Source organism: Branchiostoma floridae, chromosome 2 (genome assembly GCF_000003815.2).
Source record: "Branchiostoma floridae strain S238N-H82 chromosome 2, Bfl_VNyyK, whole genome shotgun sequence".
NCBI lineage: Eukaryota > Metazoa > Chordata > Leptocardii > Amphioxiformes > Branchiostomatidae > Branchiostoma > Branchiostoma floridae.
The window spans coordinates 16678995-16702286 of NC_049980.1; the positions used below are offsets into that span (position 1 = coordinate 16678995).

The following is a 23292-nucleotide window of genomic DNA, read 5'->3' on the forward strand; positions in this document are numbered from 1 at the left end:
AGGTGTAATCATCACCTGTTGTACAAGTATAAAAAATCATTATGTTACTGAAACAACTATGTAGTTCATTTGACACATAGTCTTTAGGTAGCTGTAGGATTCTTGAGCAATGTATACCTTTGGTCATGGTTTATTTTAAAGAAAGGATCTGTTTTCATTCAAGTTACATGCATTGCATACACTTTCATGGAGGTTTTATTTCGCGGGTGAATCATTAGTACAGTAAAAGCACACATCAGATATTGACGATGTTAAAATTAATTTGTTGTCACTGCGAGCACTCATGGAAGGTTGCAAATATGTGAGGTAGACGTGAGTAGCAAATTCATTTAGCTGGTGTGTCACGCCGAACGGCGGTTATACCGGCAATATAGATACAGATTTAAGCCAATTTATATAATCTCACCAAACAGTCGCACTTTCACCGCCGCATTGGTATAAGAGCCAGCACTGTTCACGTTGTTGGTGTCCACCGCGATCTGGAAGGTAAACATGCCGGTATAGTTAAAGACCAACAATCAAATTTCAATTTATATCAGAACAATCCCTCGTTTATGGCAGTTCAGATGGTTTTCTTCTGTACAGGTCCAACAAGAATTGACAAAGAAGCAAAACATTACAGGTGAACATCAGATATGCTCAACAGTATGTTCGGTATCTCCATAATAATTGCATCGTTGCCTCTTTATTAACGTTTTGTGAATAATGATCTGGCAAAATGATGTAGAAAGGTTCGTTATATACTTGTTGGATGATGAAGTCCTGGTTTTGAGGGACATTTGTTATCCAGCCATTCTGCTGTTGTGAGGTTTGGAGAGCGCTCACAGCAGAGTTGTAGGTCGGACAATCTGGGAGAAGATACACATGTATGGGTTACTACATTTTCTGGTCATTGTGTATCATACGATTCTGACAGAAAAAAATATCACTTTACACAGTCATAGATAGTACTATCAAAACAAAGTGGACAAAACCTTGGTGGGTTGGAAAACACACAGCATGACATGTTTTCAGACAATGTCAGAACGCCATATATTACAAACAAAAACAGCTGAATTTCAAGAATGCTCACATGCGCTTTGCAAATACGACACATCGCATGATGTGCGGCAAGCAGACGAGTCGGCATATTTCAGGCACGCCTGTTCACGCTGACTCTCCAGTTCGCTGCAGGTCGGATCCGAACGGCGAGCACGTGGTCGGACAGCTCTCTTCCTCCGTCCCCATCCTCCTAAGTAAGTAAGGAAAATAAAGGTGACCATTGAGTAAAAAAAAAAAAAAAAGAACCCAACATTTTTGCAACCGTGACATCGTCGACTTCTCGGGGCAAGCTGCCGTGGACATGATAGTTTTGCCTATGTAAAATACCTACATTTGACATTTTACAGGCAGTTGTCATCATCCAATTTTCTTGTAAAGATATCAGCTAATTTTAGCATAGGTACAAGCAAATGTCTATGTTTTTACTTTTGAGTCCGAGCAGTGTTAGTCCTACCCGCATAAACACTGACGATGGCGTAAGAATAGTAAAAGGTACCCACATATTCAGATGAAAAAATGTTTATCCGTTTAAAGCGGGTATCTCACATGATTGCGGCGTCACTGTGTTCTATTATATACTTCTAAATTGGATTTTTTGTTGCACTTGACTTCATAATGCCTTAATGGAAACAATATGCAAAAAGTTTTTTATCGATGAAATTCGTCGAGCGCTCTGTAGACGCTCAGCAGCTTCAGTGAAATACCCGCTTTTAAAGTGGTGTTAACCTTACCGCCAAAAACACCACCGATAGCGTCCCCGATACTGTCGATAGCACCTCCGATGGCGTCGCCGACATCGCTTATCAGGTTCCCTGCGGCGTCCACGACGTCACCAGCGGCGTTCAGAAGATCCTCGCCAGCGTCAACTATCACGTTAGCTGCACTCTGTCAAGGACGTACAAATTCAAAATCTCTTCATTTGAATCACGTGCGTTTAGTTGCGTACCCATAATATTGTAGTGATGAAAGAATTCAAGGGGAAAGCTTTTGCATGTTTGGCTTCATATCTACGTTATGAAATGTTGTCAGACACAAAAAAGGGAAGGGTAAGAAAGAGACACATGAAATCTTAGTATAGTATCTGGGAAATGTATTTCCATGTGACGAAGCCCATGAAACAAGTTGGTTTTCAGCAAAAATCATTAATATATCTGCATCTACGTGGTTATCTATCACTGGCTGATATTCATTATCCCCCACCTGCACGCCTGACCAGACAGTTCCTGCCGCTTGATTGATGGCAGTGGACACCGAAGACAAGGCGCCGTCAGCAAAATCTTCCACAGCCGAGGCGACGTCTTCAACATGGAGGACGTCGTTCCAAACAAAACTGGCAGCATCATTGAACGCAGACTCCAGCTGATTACGGAAGGAAATACCATATATATGATATATACCACTTACAATGGGGATTAGGGATGTTGCTGTAACATGTTTGCATCATTCTAGGATTACTTTTAAACGAGATGACATGTGCAAAGATGTCACAAGTCATGAAATTCACATATTTTACCACTAAGGAATTATGATACATGTACTTAATATGCAAACATATATGTGGAAAAACGCCTGCATGGACAGACAGACAGACAAACAAACAAACAAAATATACATTCCTTTTTGATAAAGCTTTTGATTAACATTAACACTAACCATCTGACCGATAGCCTCCCACAGATCCGGTCGACAGGAGTCAGCCTTGTTCTTGCACTGTTGTCTCACACAGGAGGCACAGTTCGTCTGGAGTTTGGACGTAACTGTCTGCTCACAGCCTGGAAGAGCGGCCCTGGCAGCGTCGGATTTAGCCTTCAGGTCATTGTAGGCTGCTGTCATTTCATCCCGCAAGTAGGCAGCACCACTTGGCTGGAAAGCTGAGTAAAAGGCAGTTATGTTCATTTTGTTTGCATGTTTAGGATTGATACCCGATTTTATAGATTTCATACTTTTGTTTATTGGCGCATATAAAAGTTAGGATGAAAATAGAATAAGTTGGTCAGTGATAGATATAAAAGAAAAAAATAAATATAGTCTTGGGATAATGTAAAATAGTATTCATAACTCCGTAGAGATCACCCTCTTGACTTGTGTGCATGCAATGATAGTGATTCTAACAAGGATGCAAAAGTGAAGTCAGTAACAGATCAAAACGTGTTTGGCTGGTAGAATTTGCCACGATGGTTGTTGCCTATTACTGATATCGTATGGATTAGATAACTTTCTTCTGTACTTGTTATCACCATATGCATGTATATAGATCAGTAAATTTAAGTGATACAGATTGCAATGCGCAAAAATTGAAATTGCATCATACTGTGTCATTTGGTTGTATAATACCTAATTGTGCATTTACGTGCATATCTAAGATTGGCACAAAAACCTGGATAGGAGCACAGACAAACCTTCGACTGACTACCCGAAGCTAACAACAGTGAGAGTTACATGTAATGATATCGATACATACCAACCACAACCGAGGAGTGGAAGCTCTGGGTTGCACGCACTGCACGAGCCTTGTTGGACGAACCTTGTAGGCGCCAATACACAAAACAAGACGTAAGTCGTTTTTTCTTAAAGTCCTTGGCATGCAAGTTGTTGAATTATGCAGCTCCGAGCTTGAAATAATATCATAACGTGAAAATGGAAATGGCGCGCTCACAAAAAAGTACCAACCTTTCAGGGGACGGCGAAGTCGGCCGTGGCCTCCTGCTAGAACGGCGCCTGCCAACAGCACCAGCAGGAATGCCTGTCATTGAGAAGAAAACATTTGACTAGTAAGCAATATAATTGCTTTCAATGCTTGGAAGGCTATATTGTGATGGTCGTTGAGGAATGTCGTCGTTTCAAGCGGCCTTTCCAAGGGCACAACATCGATGGCATATCAGGGAATTCTAACCCAGAACTTCTGGGTTCTGGGCCAAACACCCTAACTGTTACGCCAAAGCGACACCACGTTTCATCCTATAGGGAACGCCAGGAAAGACCCAGGCAGCTTTGATCACAGCTCTAGCTTCTTTCTCACCTATCTTTTACCCACACCCACCTACCCAACCACCTAGCCTGTGTTGACACAATCTCTCGCTGGCTGGGGCAGCGGCGATTGTAGGGCCGGCCGCTAGGGGTGCGATTTTAGTCAGGCTACCCAGCCACGCACTAATGTTCAAAAGGTCGTCCCTGATTCTTAATTCAATGGACACTAATATAAGGTAGCATGCAAGTGAAACTATACAAACGACAACGGGTGGCCTAGGATTTTTAAAATTTTTTCTATCAGATAACTTACAAAGCTAAGTAACCAGAGACACTTCTTACAGTCATTGTCGGGTCCTAGTTCACTTATTTCAACCATGACGAAAACTATGTTTCTATCTACATGTATTAGATAATTTAAGCCACTTATCACTATCAAATAATGCAAAGCGAGGGGCATTTCAGTTTCTAAAGCTGCCAATCCCAACAATACCGAAGAGTAGACTACGACTTTCTCTATGCAGGTTTACACTTAACTCGTTCGCTTTCAGGCATAGCTTTGTAATAACGTTACAGGTAATACAGATAAATTAGAAAAAGTCAATACCTTGTACATCGTGCTCGTCTTGTAACTGGTGTGTATCAGTCAAGCACGAAGTTTGAAGATAGACCTATGCTAATCCTTTGCGAGGTTGCTGCGTGCTTTTATGCTGTTAGGTTGTATCTGTTTGTCCTGCGTTAAGGCACATAGGGATGTTCAACAGGATGTCGGAACATTGCTTATCAACAAGGATTGCCTCAATTTGCCGTCTCATCCGATTCAGTCAAACAAGCTTGTGTTGACAATTTGCAAGCAATGATAGATAAGAGTAGTGACTTTTACTGATCGTGGGCATTCTTGGACTTGTTTTGAATAAAATAATTGAGTAAAATCATTAACACTAAATACAATATTTTTACATTCGAGATGTGATCTAACATCATAGGGAAATCCAGTACTTTACGTGTTAGAGTGGGCCGGGAGGGACAGAGAGGCAGAAGTTTGCTGACAATGTCAATGGGGCATTAGGAACAAAATGGATGTTTCGTAGTATCCAACATGGGCAAATCATAGTGTTCCAAGATGATGAAGCATAATGTTCCACGATGAGACGAACAGTTTCCAATTTCGGCGTGTTAGTATGCAAGATTGGGAAAGCTTCTTAGACAGTGTTTTGAACAGTTGAGTTTTTCAATTTTGCTATTCTGAAAGTATTACTAGTGTTATATATCAGTGGTTTGAAAAACATATACGTCGATTTGGTTCTTAAAAATGTGCATTTTCACGCATTGGCCAGCGTTATTAAGGACTCTTGCTTTCGGAATAGAGTGTAGATGAATTTTCGTTACCTTTTTAAACTACAACGCTGTAATTGCTAGAACGAGGCGTTACTCGAAGTCCAAAACATTCAAAATACAAAAAGGAAAACAGTTCATCAACAACGCCCGACTTATATTGCTAGATGATAATATGATGAAGTAACCTAGCTACATAACTTATCTTAGCTACGTGTAGGCAGGTTATTTTTTCAGAGCTAAGCATTTTGTGCACGTGCGCTCAGCTTTACATTGCTTTTTTGATGTAGGTGCTACATGTAGGTACATGTAGACCTGTGACCCAGAAAAAAATTTCACATTTTTGACCTAGCAGGAACCTCTTTTCAAAGAGGTTGGCGGGGAAGATTGTGATTCTATCATATCTCCCGTGTTCTGTCTGCACTTCCCTCCAGGTGATCACAATCTTTCCCACCTACATCTGCTTGGAGAGTGATATAGACCCATGAGCATGCACCTCTCATAACTTAAACCGAGCGATCGAGCAAAAATGCGGCATTTGATGAGTGTTTGTTCCCTTTGCAAATAAAAAAGGCATTAATGTGAGAACCCTACACATGTCGATCTAATGGCATGCAAATGCAGTCACTGTGTCAATTCGGACGACACCAGGCGCCTGTTCCGTGGGTTTTAAAAAGCGTGTAAGAAGGACCTCTTCAGATGCACTCGCTGCCCATCGTGCCAGCAATGTGGAAGCTGCTGTGCCTGACGATCCTGGTGTGCGCGGTGTCCGGGGGACCCCAGGTCCGCAGACAGGCTGGTTATTTTCCTATCCAGGGACCCAGTCTTCAGGGTAAGGTTGCCTTGAGGTGTTTGCAATATCATGCGCAGGTGGCCATCCAAACTTTTGTAGCTTCTTAAATAATGATCTCGCGTGCGTTCTGTCAACGGCCTTTTTGTCAGCGTAGGATTTTGATTCATCTTTCACTCTTTTTATGGTGAAGTTGCACCAGTCGACGTCTTTTTTATCTCTGCCTTTGCCATTAGCTAGGTTCTGGATGCTGTCTTAGTTTGTTGAGACATACACGTACAAATATACCATTTGTCACCACAGTGCTACGCCAAGCCAGTCTTCCCATCCTCCAAGACGCCATCAAAGTCGCCGGAGAAAGTCTCGTCTCTGCCGCCGAACAGGTGGGGCTGTAATGTTAATGGCAGTGGAATAGAAAATATGTTTGTGCTATGCATATTTGACAGTACTACTAGGACATTTTTTGTGCTATGCATATTTGACGGTACGTAGGACACGTAGATTTTCTAGACTTTGCTCTATTTCTCGGGATAACCCATATGACTAGGCAGTTGTAATGTTGACTTGAAAAGCTAATTTTTCAAACAGAAATTATGCACATTCTAAAATATCATATCGTTGCTTGGACACATCCTCAAATATCATTACAAAGCCAGAGAAACGTATACTTCAACGTCATCCCTAAGCAACAAGATGTGTCGATGGGCTGAATTAAGAACGTAAAGAAACAGCTTAAGAGTCTGAACAAGATCACCCAAAAAATTATGATCCTCATTTGCGAAACCTTTCTTTGCTCCTTTACAATACTTAGGTGAATACAACAAAGCCAGACTGCATCACCATCATAGAGAGCCAGATCGGAGGTGCATGCAAGGCATGTGTGGAGTCACGATGTAAGAGTAAAGCAGACAGCTGTGCTCCGAACCTGTGGGAAGCCATCGCCCAGAAGGTAATGTTTTCTTATTTAGGGTTGCTCAACACTTATTTTGACAATGTGATTATGAAAGTCTCATCATTAAACCAAGAAATCAGAGCTTGTGTGTGTATATTACAGTACCAAGGACAGTACTAACCAAGAAGTGCAAAAAGAAACAAAACAGACAGAAAGCATTATAACATTAAAAGAGTCCCCTGCAATGTCAAGCAATAAATGAATAAAACCATGTTTACCATAGAGCAAATCACATTATGATCACCCTCCAATGTTGACCCATCATAATATTACATGACATGAAAATTTTCTAATTTTTAGGTAGAGGAGTTTTTCACAGATAAGATTCCAGAGTTGTTCAACTCAGCTGTGGATGCTGTCCTTGATGCTCCCGATGCCATCATTGATGCCCTTCACCTGAACGAATTGGATGACTTCATACTTGACATTGGGACTGAGCTTCTGAACACTGTCTTGGATGTTGGCAATGTGTTTGCGAACATTGGTGATGAGGCGCTAGATACACTTGGCAACCTTGGGACCAGCATTTGGGATGGCATAGAGGTACCTCTAAATATCCCATTTATTTCACAGCATATTAGCCCTATACATGTACATCAAGATTTAACCACATTCAATACAAAATATTTCCATGATGTCGATATACCTCACCCATCCTAACTGCACTATGAACTGTATGAAAGGGGTGCTGTAAAAAGAGGAAATACAGCAACTGTTGCCACTAACAGACCATTGGTATGGTCCTATTTTGTACTGTAATCTACATTGAGAAAAGGTAATGCCTCTATGTAATGTATACATCCTGAATATGAGCAAAATGAACATAGCAAACTTTAACCCTGTATCATTGGACAGGATGTAGGTGGCTTCCTGGGAGATACAGTCCTGGATGTAGGTAACTTCCTGGTGGATGGCATTGGAGACATTGGAAACATTGCTGTCGACCTGGGAGACTCCATAGTGGGAGCCATTGGGGACCTTGGAGATCTCTTTGGTGGCCTGTTGGGTGAGTCGTAACATACACATGAGTCAATGTATAACGTTGGTTCACCTTTATCCACATGGTAACCTATATCCGTCGTACATAAAATAGGTTATTTGGGGATTGTTAAGTCGATAGAAGGTAGTTTCACAATGCAATATCTTGAAAATTTTAACATTTGAAACCCACGTCGTTGACCTAAAATCTCTAAATACTCAATATTTTAAAACAACGAATTTAGGTTACCCATGGATTAAGGTGAACTGTTGTTACATGCCTGCTTTTTCATGAAAATGCAAATCAACAAGCAAGGAAGAATCAACTGCTACAGACCCAATCAGCAGGGAAAATTGAGAGCAAAATAGACAAATATTATAAAATGACAAAGGCAACGATCTGCATATTCATGCCCCATGCCGAATAAACTATGCCATTTGTTTGTAGGCATCAGGTTCATGCCTCCTCGTAATTTAGAGCTCGCTGACAACTCGGCCGATCTAAATTCTTGATTTGTAAAGGGAGCTTAAGGAATTACACCATGTTGTATTCAATATGTAACACTATGTGAACATTTTGTCTTTTATTACATGCATATCAATTTCATGGCCTTGTTGAAGGGAACTTCCAAGATATTTGTGCATATCTGTGCCTAGTTAACAGTCTAAAACAAATACACTGTATAACGTTACATTTTGTTCTTCATTCTTTGATTAACAAAATTCACATATCCTGTCCCATGGAGGAGCTATTAACTGACAAATAGAGCTCTACAAATGGGTAGTTTTGAAGCTATAACGTTACTTACATGTCTCAGACAATATCCCTTTTAAGTGTCTGAATGTTTGAATGTACATGTGTGTAGCTCCAAGCTGTCCATACTTTAGAGATGTGTTGAAGACTGTACCACCGTACTGTTTCCATACAGGCAAGAAGAAGAGGGATGTTGTTTTGGCATATTACGTGAAGCGCCAAGTGAGACGCCGACGTGAGGCCCAAAGTCAAGTGCGTAGTGAGCCATCTTGTTCTCAGCTGCAGAATGAAGGAGGCAGTGCCTGTATGGGCTTCATGTCATCCTGTGGTAGCATCTGTGACTCCACATGGCTGCAGCAGCAATGTAAGGACCCACATGTACTGACATGTTGTATATTATTACAGCATGGAAGTTAATGTTCTCTAGTTGCTATTACTTAAAAATTGATTTTATGGAAATTAAACTTTTCTCATTATCCATCTTAATATTCTTATGCCATTCGGCCATGTAAGATTGCTGACAAAATAACAAGTTGTAGGATTGTGCAGTCTGTATTTGATGAGGTAACCTCTTCTGACTGCCTCTAATATTTCTTCACTTTGGTGTCATGAAGCAACAGTCCTTCTGATAAACAATCATGTACTTACTCTTCTATCGGCAGACTGTACCACATTCAACACGGCTCTAAATGTGTACCAAGCAGCTCTTCAGGACCACTACTGGGTCACCACGATCCCTGCTCAGAATCAGGACTTTGTCATAGACCAGGTATGGTGTAGCTGTTGCTTCTGAAGTGAACACTAACAATCCTGTAGGCCTTCCAAAGAACATTTGACAAACATAATAATCATAACAGTTCACATAATAATCATAATTACTTACCTTCTATGATGATATACACCTTAATGGGAGCTTCCTCCTATTTGCTAAGTCAATACAGAATATGAAATAAACGCTGCACTATCCTTCAATAATACCACTAATTGAGAGATTCAATGAGTCAACTGAAGGTAAAATACTTCAGCAAAAATATTGGGTCATCACAATAATGCTACACATTTGATGATCGAAAACTATACAAAACACTGCAAACAGTAATGCATGAGGGCATTAGTCAATATACAATTTGTTTTTATTTCAAACAAATTCAATATTTTTCCTGCAAAACATATGTTGAGCATCACCTTCTTTCTCTACAAGTCAAAGCTCATAAAAGAAAGAAATCCGCCACCTGCAAATGTAAAAGGGAACTCTGCATTCCGATCAATTTCTCATCATATCTTTCTTACTGCAGCTGATGGTGGATGGAACCTCCATGGACTTCACCACTGGAGCTTACAGCCGTGTTGACGTGACAGTTACAATGTTCGGGGAGACCTACACCTTCCCCTTGGACAACAGCCTCAGCCCGTTTAACCTGGCCCCTGCTGGACCAGAGATAGCCCAGAAAGCACTTGACCACTACAAGGCTAACCACCCTCCTCCTTCCACTAAGGTGTACGCATATTCACACAGTTAGTCGAGGTGCAGGATCTTGTGCTCCTGCAAATAAAGCTTCACCTTCAAGGGTTCTGTCATACATTCAATGTCTTTGATTTCTTCTTCTTTTATACAATTAAAAAATGTTGTACAAAAACTAGTTACTTCCTTACTTCCTTAAAAATTAACGAAAAGGATTTTATTGTCCTACAGAAACCCTTTTGTTTGGTTTCTTCTCTTTTTGCTGATCCTCTTTTCTCAAGCTGCTGTTCGTTTTCTCCAGGATTTGGTAGATGTCCAGAGCATCTCCTGTGAGGAACAAAACATGCCTAAATTACAATTTGCACTCAATGAAATCAATGTTTTGTCAAAATTTATCTACAGTTAGATGATGTACATCTTCTTAATGAGGGGTGCGTATGACAAATAGAGAAATATAGCTTTGCCAAAGCTACATGTTTTGCAAAACACAATGGTACAGACCACTTCTCAATATACTAACATGTATTATGCCTAGGTTACACATAGCCGACTTTGGCTCCCGAACACTAGCCGACTCTTAGCCGACCCAAGTCGGCAGTAGTTCGGGAGTAGTCTGACCAGTTTAGGCCACGCCTATTTTTTAGTGCCGAACATGTCCCGAACACCTCCCGACCAGTAAATGACTTACTCCCGACTGTGTCTCAAATGCTAACTAACCTATCACCAACCATCCCGACCTCTAGCCGCAGACTGCCGAATCACTCCTGACTGATCCCCAACCGATTGCCGACCCTTTTTCGACTTGAAATAGACATAATCAGCGATTTTCAAAAGAGTGCTCATTTTCATTTTTAATCAAGAATGTCCTTTGTTCTATTTGTAAACATCACCAAGAGATCAAATTTAGATCACATATAGCTCCAGTGCGGCATTTATGGGTCTTTTTGCTTTTGGCTGGATGTCGGTCGTGTGAAGTTCGGGAGTGATTCGTCTACGTTCTGGCAATAGTCTTTTTGCTTGGGAATGAGTTAGCAGAGATTTGTCTAAGGTCTTGGGGTGAATCATTGGTAAGTTGGAAACAATCTGGTAGTAAATCAGCAATGTTTATGGCGTGGTTAAGATTTAATTTGACTGCTGACTTACTCCCGAACACCAACCGAACACTAGCCGACAGTGCCGACCACCAGCCGACCACCAACCGACCCATTCCAGAGTTGCCATTCAGAGCCGAATGTTTTGAACAATTCAAAACATTCGGATGGAGCAGCCGAACACCAGCCGACTCAGCCCAACGCCAGCCCAACGCCAGCCGACTCAGACGGACGCCAGCCGACTACAGCCGACTAGCTCCCAAATCACTCCTAAACCATAGTCGGGAGAGAGTCGGGAGCCAAATTCGGCTATGTGTAACCTAGGCATTAGATTCTTTAGCATGCAGAAATTTAATGCCAGTGGCCCCCCAATGCAGACCCTAAATTTGCCCTCAAAAGGACGAATGCAACCCTTAGATGTACACATATATTACAACTAAAGACATGTTGTTAGCAACTCCTGTGCAGGGAGAAAATGTATGCGTGACCACTGCAACTGATTCAATTTCATTACTATCAGTTTCCCCACCTGGTGGAATGCCATACCCCCGGGTGAGTCCATGTGGGTTGGAGGGGGTTTTACAGTCCATGTTCACCTCTTTCCTCATGACGGTGTCCACATCCACAGCACTGAAGAAGGCTACAGACTGAGCATCAAAAGAACAAACTTTGAATTTTGCATTGCTGGGGTTGCACAAAACTGGGTGGGATGTCAATAGACACTTAACTCAGTAGCCTTTCTTTCTGACACTGTTCTACTCGGAAGGTTTTTTTGCACCCTGCAACATAAGAAATATCTATAATGTATTCTCTACAGTTCTATCACTTCAAGAAATAGTAATCACTTAACACATATCATGTATCTTCTGAAAGCTTGCATAATTATCTATTTTGATATACATTTGTATGCAGCAGTATCAGTCTATTCTAGAGGACTCATGACAAATGAAGAAAACAGCTACATGTATAGAATAAGCACATTTTCTGTCCTTCCAGATACATGTAGCCTTACCTGAGGTAGATCATTCATGCCCAGTCTGTAGGCAAACATGCTCCGTGTCAGCAGGTTGGTGATTTGTAGGGCCAGGGCTGCCCGATACCTGTCCTCACTCTGCACAAGGTAGCGTACCTGGACAGGTAACAGTAGTCTTGTCAACATAATACTTGATGTCTTTTGACAGTGATAAGGAAAGATGCATGGGCATGGTGATTCCTTGCTTAAAGTCACTAACATAAGAGATTGTACATATCACTCCTCTGTTTCATAACTATTTAAGGGTTTTAAACAGTATGTACATTAAGCAAATACAAAAGCCTCATAAATCATTCCTGATTACTCCTGTAACAACTGTACCTGATGACATTGGGTTTTACCATGAAATGTTAAGACTGAGTACCTCATCATGGATGCTGATGCAGAAGCGCCCATCAATGTTGTACTTGTCGAAGAGCCAGCGCATACACACCAGCATGAGGTGCAGGTAGTCCACAGCTGAACTCTGGACAACCCAGTTTACACGACTGGTGACAAACTACAAAAAAACACAACAGGGACATGAAAACAAAAAATTATCAAAGTGATGTCACCATTCTGAATATTTCAGATGCAATTGTTGTGAGTTTTATAAAAAAATGTGTTGGAAGAGTGAATCAAATGCATCACTACAAGGAGATATAGAATTAGACAAGCCATTCAGTATGTCTTCTTTTATGTTTTTGTTAGCTCACCAGCATGTTTCAACAGTAAAAAGGTACACCTTACCTCACCCTTAACATAGGCAGGTTCCAGGGCTCTACTGATGCGGCAGTCCAGAACAGGCGTACGCGGTTCTGCAGAGTTTGCGATGCTTTCCAACTTGTTGAACATTTCCGACTCAGTCCCACCTACCCAACGTCTACCAGCAATGATGTCCAACTGGCCTGAAATGTTTACTAGTAATGTGCTATCTTCAATACAAAGTACAATTGTGTACATGCAGGGCTCGAAATACCCACATGCCCACTTGAAAATGCCACCACATTTTGCTTTGCGCAACTTAATTTTAAACCCAGGTTGCACACTGAGTAACCTGAAATTTTGCCATTGGAACACTGCTTTTTCCCCACCTACATGCATAAGCTTTTGTATTTATTTTTTGATAACATAAAACATATTACATAGTTACATATAACTGGAAGAAAAGATAATGGATAAGTAGCTGATTTGAAGAAAGTAGCAATTTGAAAGTGGGGCAACCTGAAATGTTGATGGCGCAACCTGGCTTTTGACTCAGGTTGCCACTTGGACAACCTGGCTGAAAAAAGTATTTCGGGCCCTGGTACATGTCAAAAGGTTTGAGTTACAATTAAATTTTGCAACCTTAAAATTCAATTTAAAAAGATAAAAAATCACCTCTATATGTCTGAATGCTTTATAACCCCAAGTCAACTTTTGTATTAGAACAGATGTTCGTCTTGTATGCTAGAATAAGATTGAACTTAAGAAAGGGAGATGCACAATAAACAATTACCAGGCAGATATCAAAGAGAACTCACTACATGGGAAATCCCCATGTCAAATAGACCTACCTGAACCCAGGAACAGCTTCTTCTTGACAGTCCTGGACAAGCTGCGCACCTCAGCCAGGGAGACCCACTCTGTCCCTGACTGTGTCACTCCTCCCAGCTCTGACAAGGCCTGTTGGGCTGCTTCTGTTAGTTTATATCTGCAACAACCAAACAAAGAAACTTTGGAGGATCACAACTTGCTACACACTAAACAAGAGGCTGATAAAATTGGCTGAACACTATTGTGACAAGCTCTATGTTGGTAGTACATGTACTTGGTACCCCTAATAATCTGACATTATTGCATGAATGTAGCAATCGACAACACCATTGGACCTGAGACAAATCATTCTCCAAATCCCACTGCCTTACATGCTGCCACTCTGCAATATTCAAGAAGCTATTGGATGTACACCAAGAAAAAACAAACAAACAAATATACCAACTGATTAAAATACCTACATTTTACTGAGGTAATGAGTTTCATACAAGTTTTGATTAATTATTCGTCATATCCCATTGAGTGCACTTACTCCCGAACCCCCTTGGTGGCAGCGTACATCTGCTTGGCCTTCTCCCCAGCCTCCTCCTGGGTCATACGGTGGTTGAACTGAAGCAGCAGCCTCTCAGCAAACGGTTGCCCTGCTCCGTAGATGCGGCCATAGTTGAACACCTGGACAGAGTGAAACAGCACCTAACTGATAAATATACCTGCCTTGCATTTATGTCATTGCATGCAGTTTGTTGTAAAGCCATCCTGACTATGAAGGAAGATTTGCAAGTACAGTACTTGTACTGAAGAAGTACTACATACCTTTGCATGGTCTCTACTTATACCGATGGTGGAGGCTGTCTTGCTGTGCAGGTCTGTTCCACTGCTCTTCTTCCCCTGTAGAGTCATCCAGCCAAAGGAAGTGCAACCTGTACAGTCAGACAAACATGTTCAAAACACATTTGCTGGCCTACCTCTGAGAACAGATGAGGCAACATTGATTGCAAGCTAGAAAGCAAACCCAACACTAGTGTTGCATGCCCAGGGTGTGTATACATCTGCTTTTGGACTGTAATCTCACCTTTAAGGTCTGGGTTTCTTCTTCCCATAGACTTCTATGTTATAATTCGTGGTGTACATGGGCACGTTCATAATGAAGTTACGTGAAATTTTAGCAGATTTTTCATTCTATGCACATTTACCCTATATCGTGGGGAAAAATTGCCAACGTCAACTATACGTAGTCAATCCCCACAAAAGGCACTTTTTCGCTTTTAGTGTACAACCGCACCACTCAGAATCTAGGACTGTGTACCTCCGACCTAGTGCGCGTCTGCAAAACTTTACCTGCTAATTTCTTCAGTTACAAACAAGCTTTTACCAATCTAACTTTTGAGATCAGTTCCGCTGGCTAAAAGGGAATTTCTCATCACTAAAAACATGCGTCCATGCAGCCATTTATATTTTGGCTCGGATCTCTTTTAGGGTACCCACTTGGAGCAGTACATCAATGAGACCATAAAACACCATTGATGTCATTGTCAGCCCACCATTTAGAAGAAAACAGATTGCTAGATGAAGTATTTCCTTAAGGGCTTTAACTTTCAAGTTTTGCTCATATAGCAAGGTAAGTATTTGATGACTTACAGGTAACACTTTCAATCTATAAAAGGAAGAGGACATGGTTACCATGGAAACCCGCAAAGTTTGCATCCCCCAGAATTGCAGCGATCCACAGCTCCTGTGAGTCCACATCTGCACCAATGAAGTGATAGCCAGGTGGAGCCTGAACTATGGCCTTCAGCTCACTCCCTACTCGGTCAGGCTGGCAGGAAAGAAAGAAAGAAATGAATTTTGAAATATTCTCCCCTTAACCCTCTCTATGATTGATAAGTACATGTGCCACACACACTAGTACTGCAAGGTTGCAGTATGCTGAGTGAACTCCATACCTACCCTGGCATTACTTGCTGTCAGCCATGTTGGCTCCACAGCCCTGCGTGTGACTGTACCAGCCGTGACGACTCGGGGAATGATTGCTCCATATGACCCCTCCTCCTCATAGTCAGGATTTCTGTAAAAATATGTTTACTATTACAAGACAAACGCTAGTCAAAAAAGCAGCCATCTATCAACTGGAGTACCTAGTTATCATTATCAATACAATTTCTCTAAATTGGCAGTGATGTGATAGTATCAATATGTAAAAACAGTTGGTACATTTTGAAACATACCTTTCAAGGCCTGTGATTTTTTCCTATCCTCATAAAATTGGACATTCACCTGGAGACGATACGTGGTAACTCTTTCTTCTTGAGCCACACCACCATCTGTGACATGACCCTGTCCCGTGCGTTTCTCCAAAAGGACACCATCTTATTGACCTCCAGAGTTCTGTTGGCTGGACCCCCTGCAGCAGCGGTCAGGGTGCCGTCCTCCATCTTGTTCAGGTAGTCCTTAGCTAAAGGGTTTCCCACCTTGAACTTGGCTCCATCCTAAAGACAGACATCTTAGCTACTATCAAAGATATGACCACCTCAGTCTACATAATATCATAAGGACCACCTGGCCAATATGACCACTTTTTGGTGCTCCCTTAGATAATATTTCCCATTGAAACAAGCATTAAGTGTCCACACAGATTTTTTGGGTGGATTGAGTGTTTTCTTAATTTTTGATTTGGCAGGTTTGAATATTTACTACAGTAACTAGTGATAATGGAAACCATTCTTTTGAGGCTTTACTGCAAAACACAAATAACTGAAGCATATACACTTATTACAATGATAAAGGTCTAAAAAGATGAGGAAAAATCAGTGATGGTGAAAATGGCACCTTAGCTTACATGCATGTAAGTGCTTTTTCTGTAGCCTTAAGATAAATCCAAGGCAAGGGTGTGATGGTAAGAGCTGACACAGACTGGGCACTGTTGACAGTGATGTATATCCTTTAATATAGCACAATTCATGTATAACCAAATGTTCTCACACTGTTCCTATCCCCAGCCTAGGCAATTTGCACTGACCTTGTGAGGAAGTCTGAAGAACCACACCCCAGGCAGGTCCACGTCATTGTAAGGCCCCGCCCCTCGGTGGAACTCAGGCGCACTCTCTCCATTACTGTACAGGACACTCTGGAGGCATGGCATACAGGTCATCACATATCTATCAGATCTGAAGTTTACTTTATCTTGCTGTTCTCTACTATCACATACATGTACTTAATATGTAGTCTGTACACAGTACAAATTTGTGTACATGCCATCCTATGGAGAAGTTATTAATGATATGATGTGATAAGAAATGCAGAGGAGATTTTTGAGAATATGAAACAATACCATCCCACATTAAAAATTCAAGTTAAAAATCAATGACTTTCATTTGTTCATCATTCTTTGTGTATTTACACATGAAAGGAAACAAATCCACGGTAGTGATAACGAAAGAACATGGGACAATAAAATAAAATTTCTTTCTACCAAACTATGATGGATCTCACCGAATCATAGATGGGAGCCTCCTCCATTTCCCCATTCCCCTCCCCCTTGGCTTTCTGTGACAGGTCCATGATGTGGTCCCACATGTCATCATTGGCCCAGCCACTGTACCTGGATAAATGTGAACATGAAACATTTCACAATATCCTAGTTTCTCTGAATAAATTTAGTGATTGATAATCTAATCAATAAATTACTTGATCAATAAAAGAGGGAAAAAATTTGTTCTAAAAACTTCCCTACTTTCCCTCATATAATAGTATAATGTTTTGATTCTTATCTGTGACCATTCCCTTTAATCAACCTTAAGCTTGTTGAAACACAGCCTTGCTGGCCGAAACAAGCCATCAAGATCAAATAAAGGCTTGGGTTTGACTCTGTTCCCTTCTTTTCTTACTTATCCCTGTTTCCCCAACAATTGTGTAATATCAAAGAATTGATTACCTTTGGTCAAGTGGCTCTTTGTCCCTAGTGTCCCTTCTCTGCTTCAAGTACTCCTTGTATGCATCCAAAACTGCTCTGAAAATATGGAACACATGTACATGAATCTGTAACGTTAAATGTGGAAAAACAAAAATCGCAGAATTTTCTCTAAGACTGTCAACAAACAGTAACTGTTGCTCTTATGATTCACATGGATAGGACATTTTTTTCTAGCACCAAATCAAAGAAATGCTTGATTTTCTGGCCACCCCTTACTTGGTAGGGAAATTCCTCTCCCCATCCTGTTTGTCTGTGCCATTCATGTTGTCTGTTCTGCCAGGAACCAGGTACCCCCAGCCCTGGCTGGCCTCGTAGTGCAGCGGGAAGCCGTCCCAGCGGAGCCGTAACAGTTTGGGGGTGACTCGTGCTTGTGCACTGATCAGGTTTGGTCCAGGAGACCAGGCACCGGTCACTTTGGGGCACAGGTCTCGGTACCACCTGCACAACATACAGAGCTATGTTATCCTAAAAGCTGAGATTGCTACCATCAACCAAAGACAGTTACTGGTAATTGCAGACCATAGTATCAGCACTAAACCTCCCTTTTCACTTAAATATGGGTCACGTTTGTCATGTCTTCTATATAACTTTTGCTATTGGTTGCACAGCCACATAGGTTGTAGAATTTTCAAGCAGGATGTGACAGAACCAACAACTGACAAGGATCTGAGACAGCCTTTTCCAAAACAAGACATGTACAGTTGAATTTGTAAGACACATGCATAACTATCCTAAGATTGCCCTCAATTTGTGATTGTACAACATTCACACAACATGTGTGACCAGGTCCTAAATTTTTTACACATGCAGCTGTGAAGAGAGATGAATCTTACTTTATACATCACAATTAAGACCTCAACATTGAATAGTTTTGACCAAATAGATGTAAATGCACTTAGTCAAGGTGTGACATAAGCTATACAACAGGATACAACCAGCTGTCATTGAGTAGCTGCCATGTGAGTATTGACCCAAGGGGTGACAAATACTGGCTATGTAATAAAGACAGATTAAGACTAACGCAGGATATCCGGGCATGTGCCTCTTAATCTTAGGCAGTCTGTCTGCAGTCTCCAGCACTCTCTGGATCCGGTCCTCCTCTGTTTCCTCCTGATCTTCAGCCTCCTCAGCTTCCTCTTTCTTACCTTTCTTCTGTGATCAAATTAACACAAATCATACATGTACTTATGATGTGCAATGTATGTGCACTTGATATGACCATGACAAACGCATTTTAAAAAAGTGCTTATATATGCCTCTATATAGACACATGCCATTACACCCAAAAGGTACAAATGTAATTTCAAAGCATTCTTTCTTTCTCAGTGTTACTTGTCAAAAAATTACAACAACTACATTTAAAACTTTGATGTGCACAAACTTAAGCCGTGCTGGTAAATTGATTATAACTGAAGAAATAATGACCAATGCACTGGTGCTATGAAAAAATATAACAAGACATGACACTTTGACACTAAGAAATCTATGCAGAAAAAAAATGAAGAGCCACTGTTTGACACACAAAGTACCTACCTTCTTTTTCTTTGTACTTTTCCGCTCAGGTTTAACTCTCTGGTCTTCACCTTCATCAGTCTTCTCAACTTTAATCTTCTTCTTCTTGGCACTTGTTTCCTTCTTCAATGTGAGCTCCTGGGTGGACCAGTCTAACTCCCACAGCCATGGGTCCTCCTGGTATCTATTATGAAAATAAACAGAATAAGTTATTTGTCATGTGCTTCAGAAGACCTACAGCAGGTGTAAAACATCCTTGTTATTATACTTAGCTGGATATATCCACAGCTTATTTGATTTGAGGTAAATGAATTTTTCCATTGATGCATCATTAAGTTTTGAGCAGGTCACCGTCATCAAGTTTTTCAATGTGCATCTCTAAACATACAGGTTTCACAAGAAACTGGCCCCTTTGATTACACATTCACTATTCTAACAATCACAACATGAGGGCAGTTGTGTATATATTGCATATGAAATTTAGCTGTCATACAACTGACAAGGCTGTCTAACGTAGATCCTAAGTCACTGGTTGATTCTGTCAAAGCCTGCTTGTAAAATCTTATGACACCCAAATCATATGATGACCTATGACAAGTGTCACCATGCCATTACGCAGTGTGACTAATGCTCTACTAAAGCTCCTCATATTGCTGGACTGTGCACCTGTCATTGTGCATCAGCTGGCAGGCATCGTTAGCCAGGTGCATGAGGGACAGCTTCATCTCCTTCTGCAGCTCCTGGAAGGTGTCCTCAGCATCCCGCAGGTACCGCTCCCAGTTACTGTTCACAGGCAGGTAACACTGACCCATCTCCAACATACCTGCGGAGAAAAGTGTAGCAACTTAAGTTTGATCTCTCCACTTCTGAAGTTTTCTGCCAAACATATGAGTGGAAAAATGAACAATTACATGTATATGGTTGTGAGCAGAACATGGTGATTATACATTTATTCAACTTCTGTTGAATACCTGAGTGTGCAAAATCATGCTCCTGGGGAGTCCTATAAGGAATAAATTTCCTATGGCAAGTCTGGGCACCTTCTTTACCTATTCCTAAACTGTTTGAAATACTATACACATGGCTGTACATTAGATGTTGACAAATTCAGACATCTTAAGACAGCATCAGAGGCCCAACTATCTATTGACAGCACATTCAACACCGTATGGGCTCGGTAGTCTGATTGATTGTTTATGGGCTCGGTAGTCTGATCGATTGTTTATGTCGTTTAGTATTAATCTTAATCTGCTGTATTTATTGTATTTTTATGTCGAGGCGAGGGCCAGTAAAGGTGTCACCACCTGTTCCCCCGCCCCTTCCACTTGTGCGGTAAATTTTAATAAACAAATAAACAAGTATGTCCCACCTGCCAGAGTTACAGCGTGAGGGAACCTTTCCAGAAACATGGGCAGCTGCATGCTGAAGATTTCATGTGTGGCTCTCACATCTCTGGCACAATATGTCATCAGCTCCTGGAATACAGTATGCAACAAAAATTCTATGCCTTTCAACCGTTAAAGGTGGCTAAACTCAACGTCCAGTCTTGGCTATTTTCCCCAGAATGAAGAGCAACTGTTTCCCCTCATTTTTATATTTCAAACTTCTCTAATATGTAACATGCACTTATCCTGAATGTGATTGTATCAAATATCAAAGAGATCTGATAAATCTGTGAGACAAACACACAAAAATGATATGACTGGAGCACCTGAAACTGGTTTCTGACATCCTGCAGGGTGCCCTTCACAAAGACGTCCCTCTCACTTTTCTCCAGTTTGGGGCCTCCTGTGTATAAAACATGGACGTCTCCCAGGTTGTTGATGCTGCTTACATTAAGCCAGTCCCAGCCTCCAATCTGAGGAGCACAAGGTAAGAGTTTTTTTGTGGAGATGTGCAATACTATGTTTATGTTATACCAAACTAGAAGAATGATGCTGTTTGTCAATCACAGGTATTATTGTGGGTAAGGAGAGTGATGCTGGGCTGTCAAGTTGCAGCTGCAATATCTGTTCTGAAATATTTATCTGAAAATAAATTATGGACATATTTTCTCTCCACTAAGAAAAAAATAAGTCTGATGATATACATACACAAAGAAAAAGTGAAGCGACGTGTTTCTGGTAACGTTACATGTACTACTTACAATGTAACTTAATGTTATCACTTACAAGTACCACTAGATAAAGCAATAGTCATGTAGGTAGCTTATTACAAAGTATATAATGTCTGTAAAAAAGACTTGTTGCTCACCCCCTGCCCTTTAAACTGTTTCCTTGTCTTGCTGGTATACTCCCTGACATCCTTCAGACCCTGTTTCTTCCCTGCCCTACTAGCCAGCCACAGGATTCTCTGGAAGCTGGTCAGGCCAGAGATAGCCATGTGTAGACTCATGGTGTCCAGAAACCTGGTCTTAGGACCCTGCATTTGTTAGAAGGTTATGGTGATTGGTACAAACTACAATGGAAAATGCTAGTAAAATTCAAAGCTACAAAGTGACAAAATGACAAGAATGATTACATGGTGTTATAAAGAAGTACATGTAATGGGTTAACCCACCTTCATGAAATATTGCTCTTTAATGTAACTCCTATCAAAGCTGACGTTATGACCAATCACAATCTTCTCCCTCCAGTCCTCACCACCAGGCTTGATGGATCTCACTGCGGTCTCCATGGTGATGAGGTCATCTAAGGTCGGATGAGGGGACCAGCTATAGTGGTCCTCCAGCAGTCTGTCACTCACCCATGAATACCTAAGAAAAGACAGAATGCACTACAGTCTTGCTTCTTGCTTCATGTATGAAGATATACAAGACCAAGACAAAATTATATTGCATCTTTACCTTGGTATGACAAATGTATAGAACTGGATAATTCCCAATTAAAAATAAAACTGATTATTTGGACTGACCAGGCATTGGGTGATGCTGCTGTTGCTAGTGTGGGGAAGTCCCCCTCACTCATGCACACCTCCACATCAAACACTATAGCCTCCTCATCAGGGTAGTCCACTGTAGTCACATGACCAGTCGCATCATACTTGGTCCATCCTCTGGACCACCTCCACTCCCGAGGCATTGTGGGGAGACGACTATTTGCGATCACCTGGGCAGCATCCAAATACGGCTTACTCTGCTGTTTCGCTATCTCCTTGAAATGTTCATCAATATTACTCCCCAGTAAGTCTGGCAACTTAAAGTCAACTTCTGGAAGAGCTGATGTCTCCTTTCCCCACAAGTCATGTGTCTTAAGATGATGAACGCTCCTCTCAACGTCTTCTGTTGGATATGTCGGCTCCTGTTTGAAAATCTGGTCGTGAAGGGGTTTGTAAAGCATCTGGATGTCTATGGGGTTCATCCTGGTTGGAATGGTTGAGGAACAATACTGCATTGCAGGGATCCAGCTGTGTTGCGCCACAGGATGCACATGGTGTGCAAATCTGCATACACTTGGTGCCCACAGAGGAAGCAGTTTGGCCGTAGCTGACATCGTTCAGGTAATGTGAAATGATGAAGACTAGATAAAGGTGGTAACTAGAACCCCTAGTTTTCGTAGGTACATGGTAACGTTATTGGCTATTATGTCATCAACTGAAGTTGCAGCTGCCTTTCGTCATCATTCACAAATAATACATCGATTCCAATAGAAATACAACATCTTGATAAGTAGATGCAACCAATGGTACCCAGGGCATAGACTTGAGACGTAGCTCGGTTGATAACCCAGATTTAAGAACGATACCTTGATATTTTCACAGCAATTTCGGTGTATGGTTGACCTCAGCACTCCATGCTTGACTTTCGCGGCAAATATGAGCTGAAAGGTCAAAGTTGAATCACAGTCTGGCTACTTTTGCTATCCAATGGATCTCTGGTCCCTTATAAAGCCAA

General features: G+C 41.3%; 3 protein-coding genes across 4 annotated transcripts; 1 reads left to right on the forward strand and 2 right to left on the reverse strand.

The window, feature by feature from the left end:
* On the reverse strand, positions 1-4732 carry LOC118410641 (the record flags this gene model as incomplete). The annotated part of the gene is given in 10 exon segments (XM_035812427.1): positions 1-15; positions 407-479; positions 745-848; positions 1073-1231; positions 1773-1926; positions 2242-2400; positions 2695-2912; positions 3503-3565; positions 3712-3784; positions 4616-4732. Coding segments are annotated over 10 exon segments (1027 nt in total), but the record flags the coding sequence as incomplete, so codon positions are not given.
* A 1263-nt stretch (positions 4733-5995) lies between these two features.
* Positions 5996-10404, forward strand: LOC118410644. Its single transcript, XM_035812435.1, has 8 exons — positions 5996-6175; positions 6437-6516; positions 6945-7082; positions 7386-7628; positions 7941-8091; positions 8993-9181; positions 9480-9586; positions 10113-10404. The coding sequence occupies exons 1-8, from the start codon at positions 6043-6045 to the stop codon at positions 10335-10337; spliced, it is 1266 nt and encodes a 421-aa protein (XP_035668328.1). The 5' UTR covers positions 5996-6042; the 3' UTR covers positions 10338-10404.
* On the reverse strand, positions 9933-23198 carry LOC118410642 (DNA polymerase subunit gamma-1-like). 2 transcript variants are annotated; one of them, XM_035812429.1, is made up of 23 exons: positions 22314-23198; positions 21960-22155; positions 21654-21821; positions 21112-21258; positions 20770-20875; positions 20067-20223; positions 19422-19584; positions 18910-19040; positions 18105-18326; positions 17850-17924; positions 17408-17516; positions 16935-17042; positions 16193-16404; positions 15866-15983; positions 15599-15734; positions 14732-14838; positions 14451-14590; positions 13939-14075; positions 13133-13290; positions 12768-12902; positions 12383-12499; positions 11900-12017; positions 9933-10606 (listed from the first exon to the last, which is right to left on the reverse strand). In XM_035812429.1, exons 1-23 carry the CDS (start codon positions 22889-22891, stop codon positions 10497-10499), a joined length of 3648 nt encoding a protein of 1215 aa, XP_035668322.1. In that variant the 5' UTR covers positions 22892-23198; the 3' UTR covers positions 9933-10496. The 2 variants fall into 2 exon arrangements, with proteins under 2 accessions (XP_035668322.1, XP_035668321.1); XM_035812428.1 differs by having other exon boundaries at positions 13133-13302.
* Between the last annotated feature and the right edge of the window lie 94 nt (positions 23199-23292).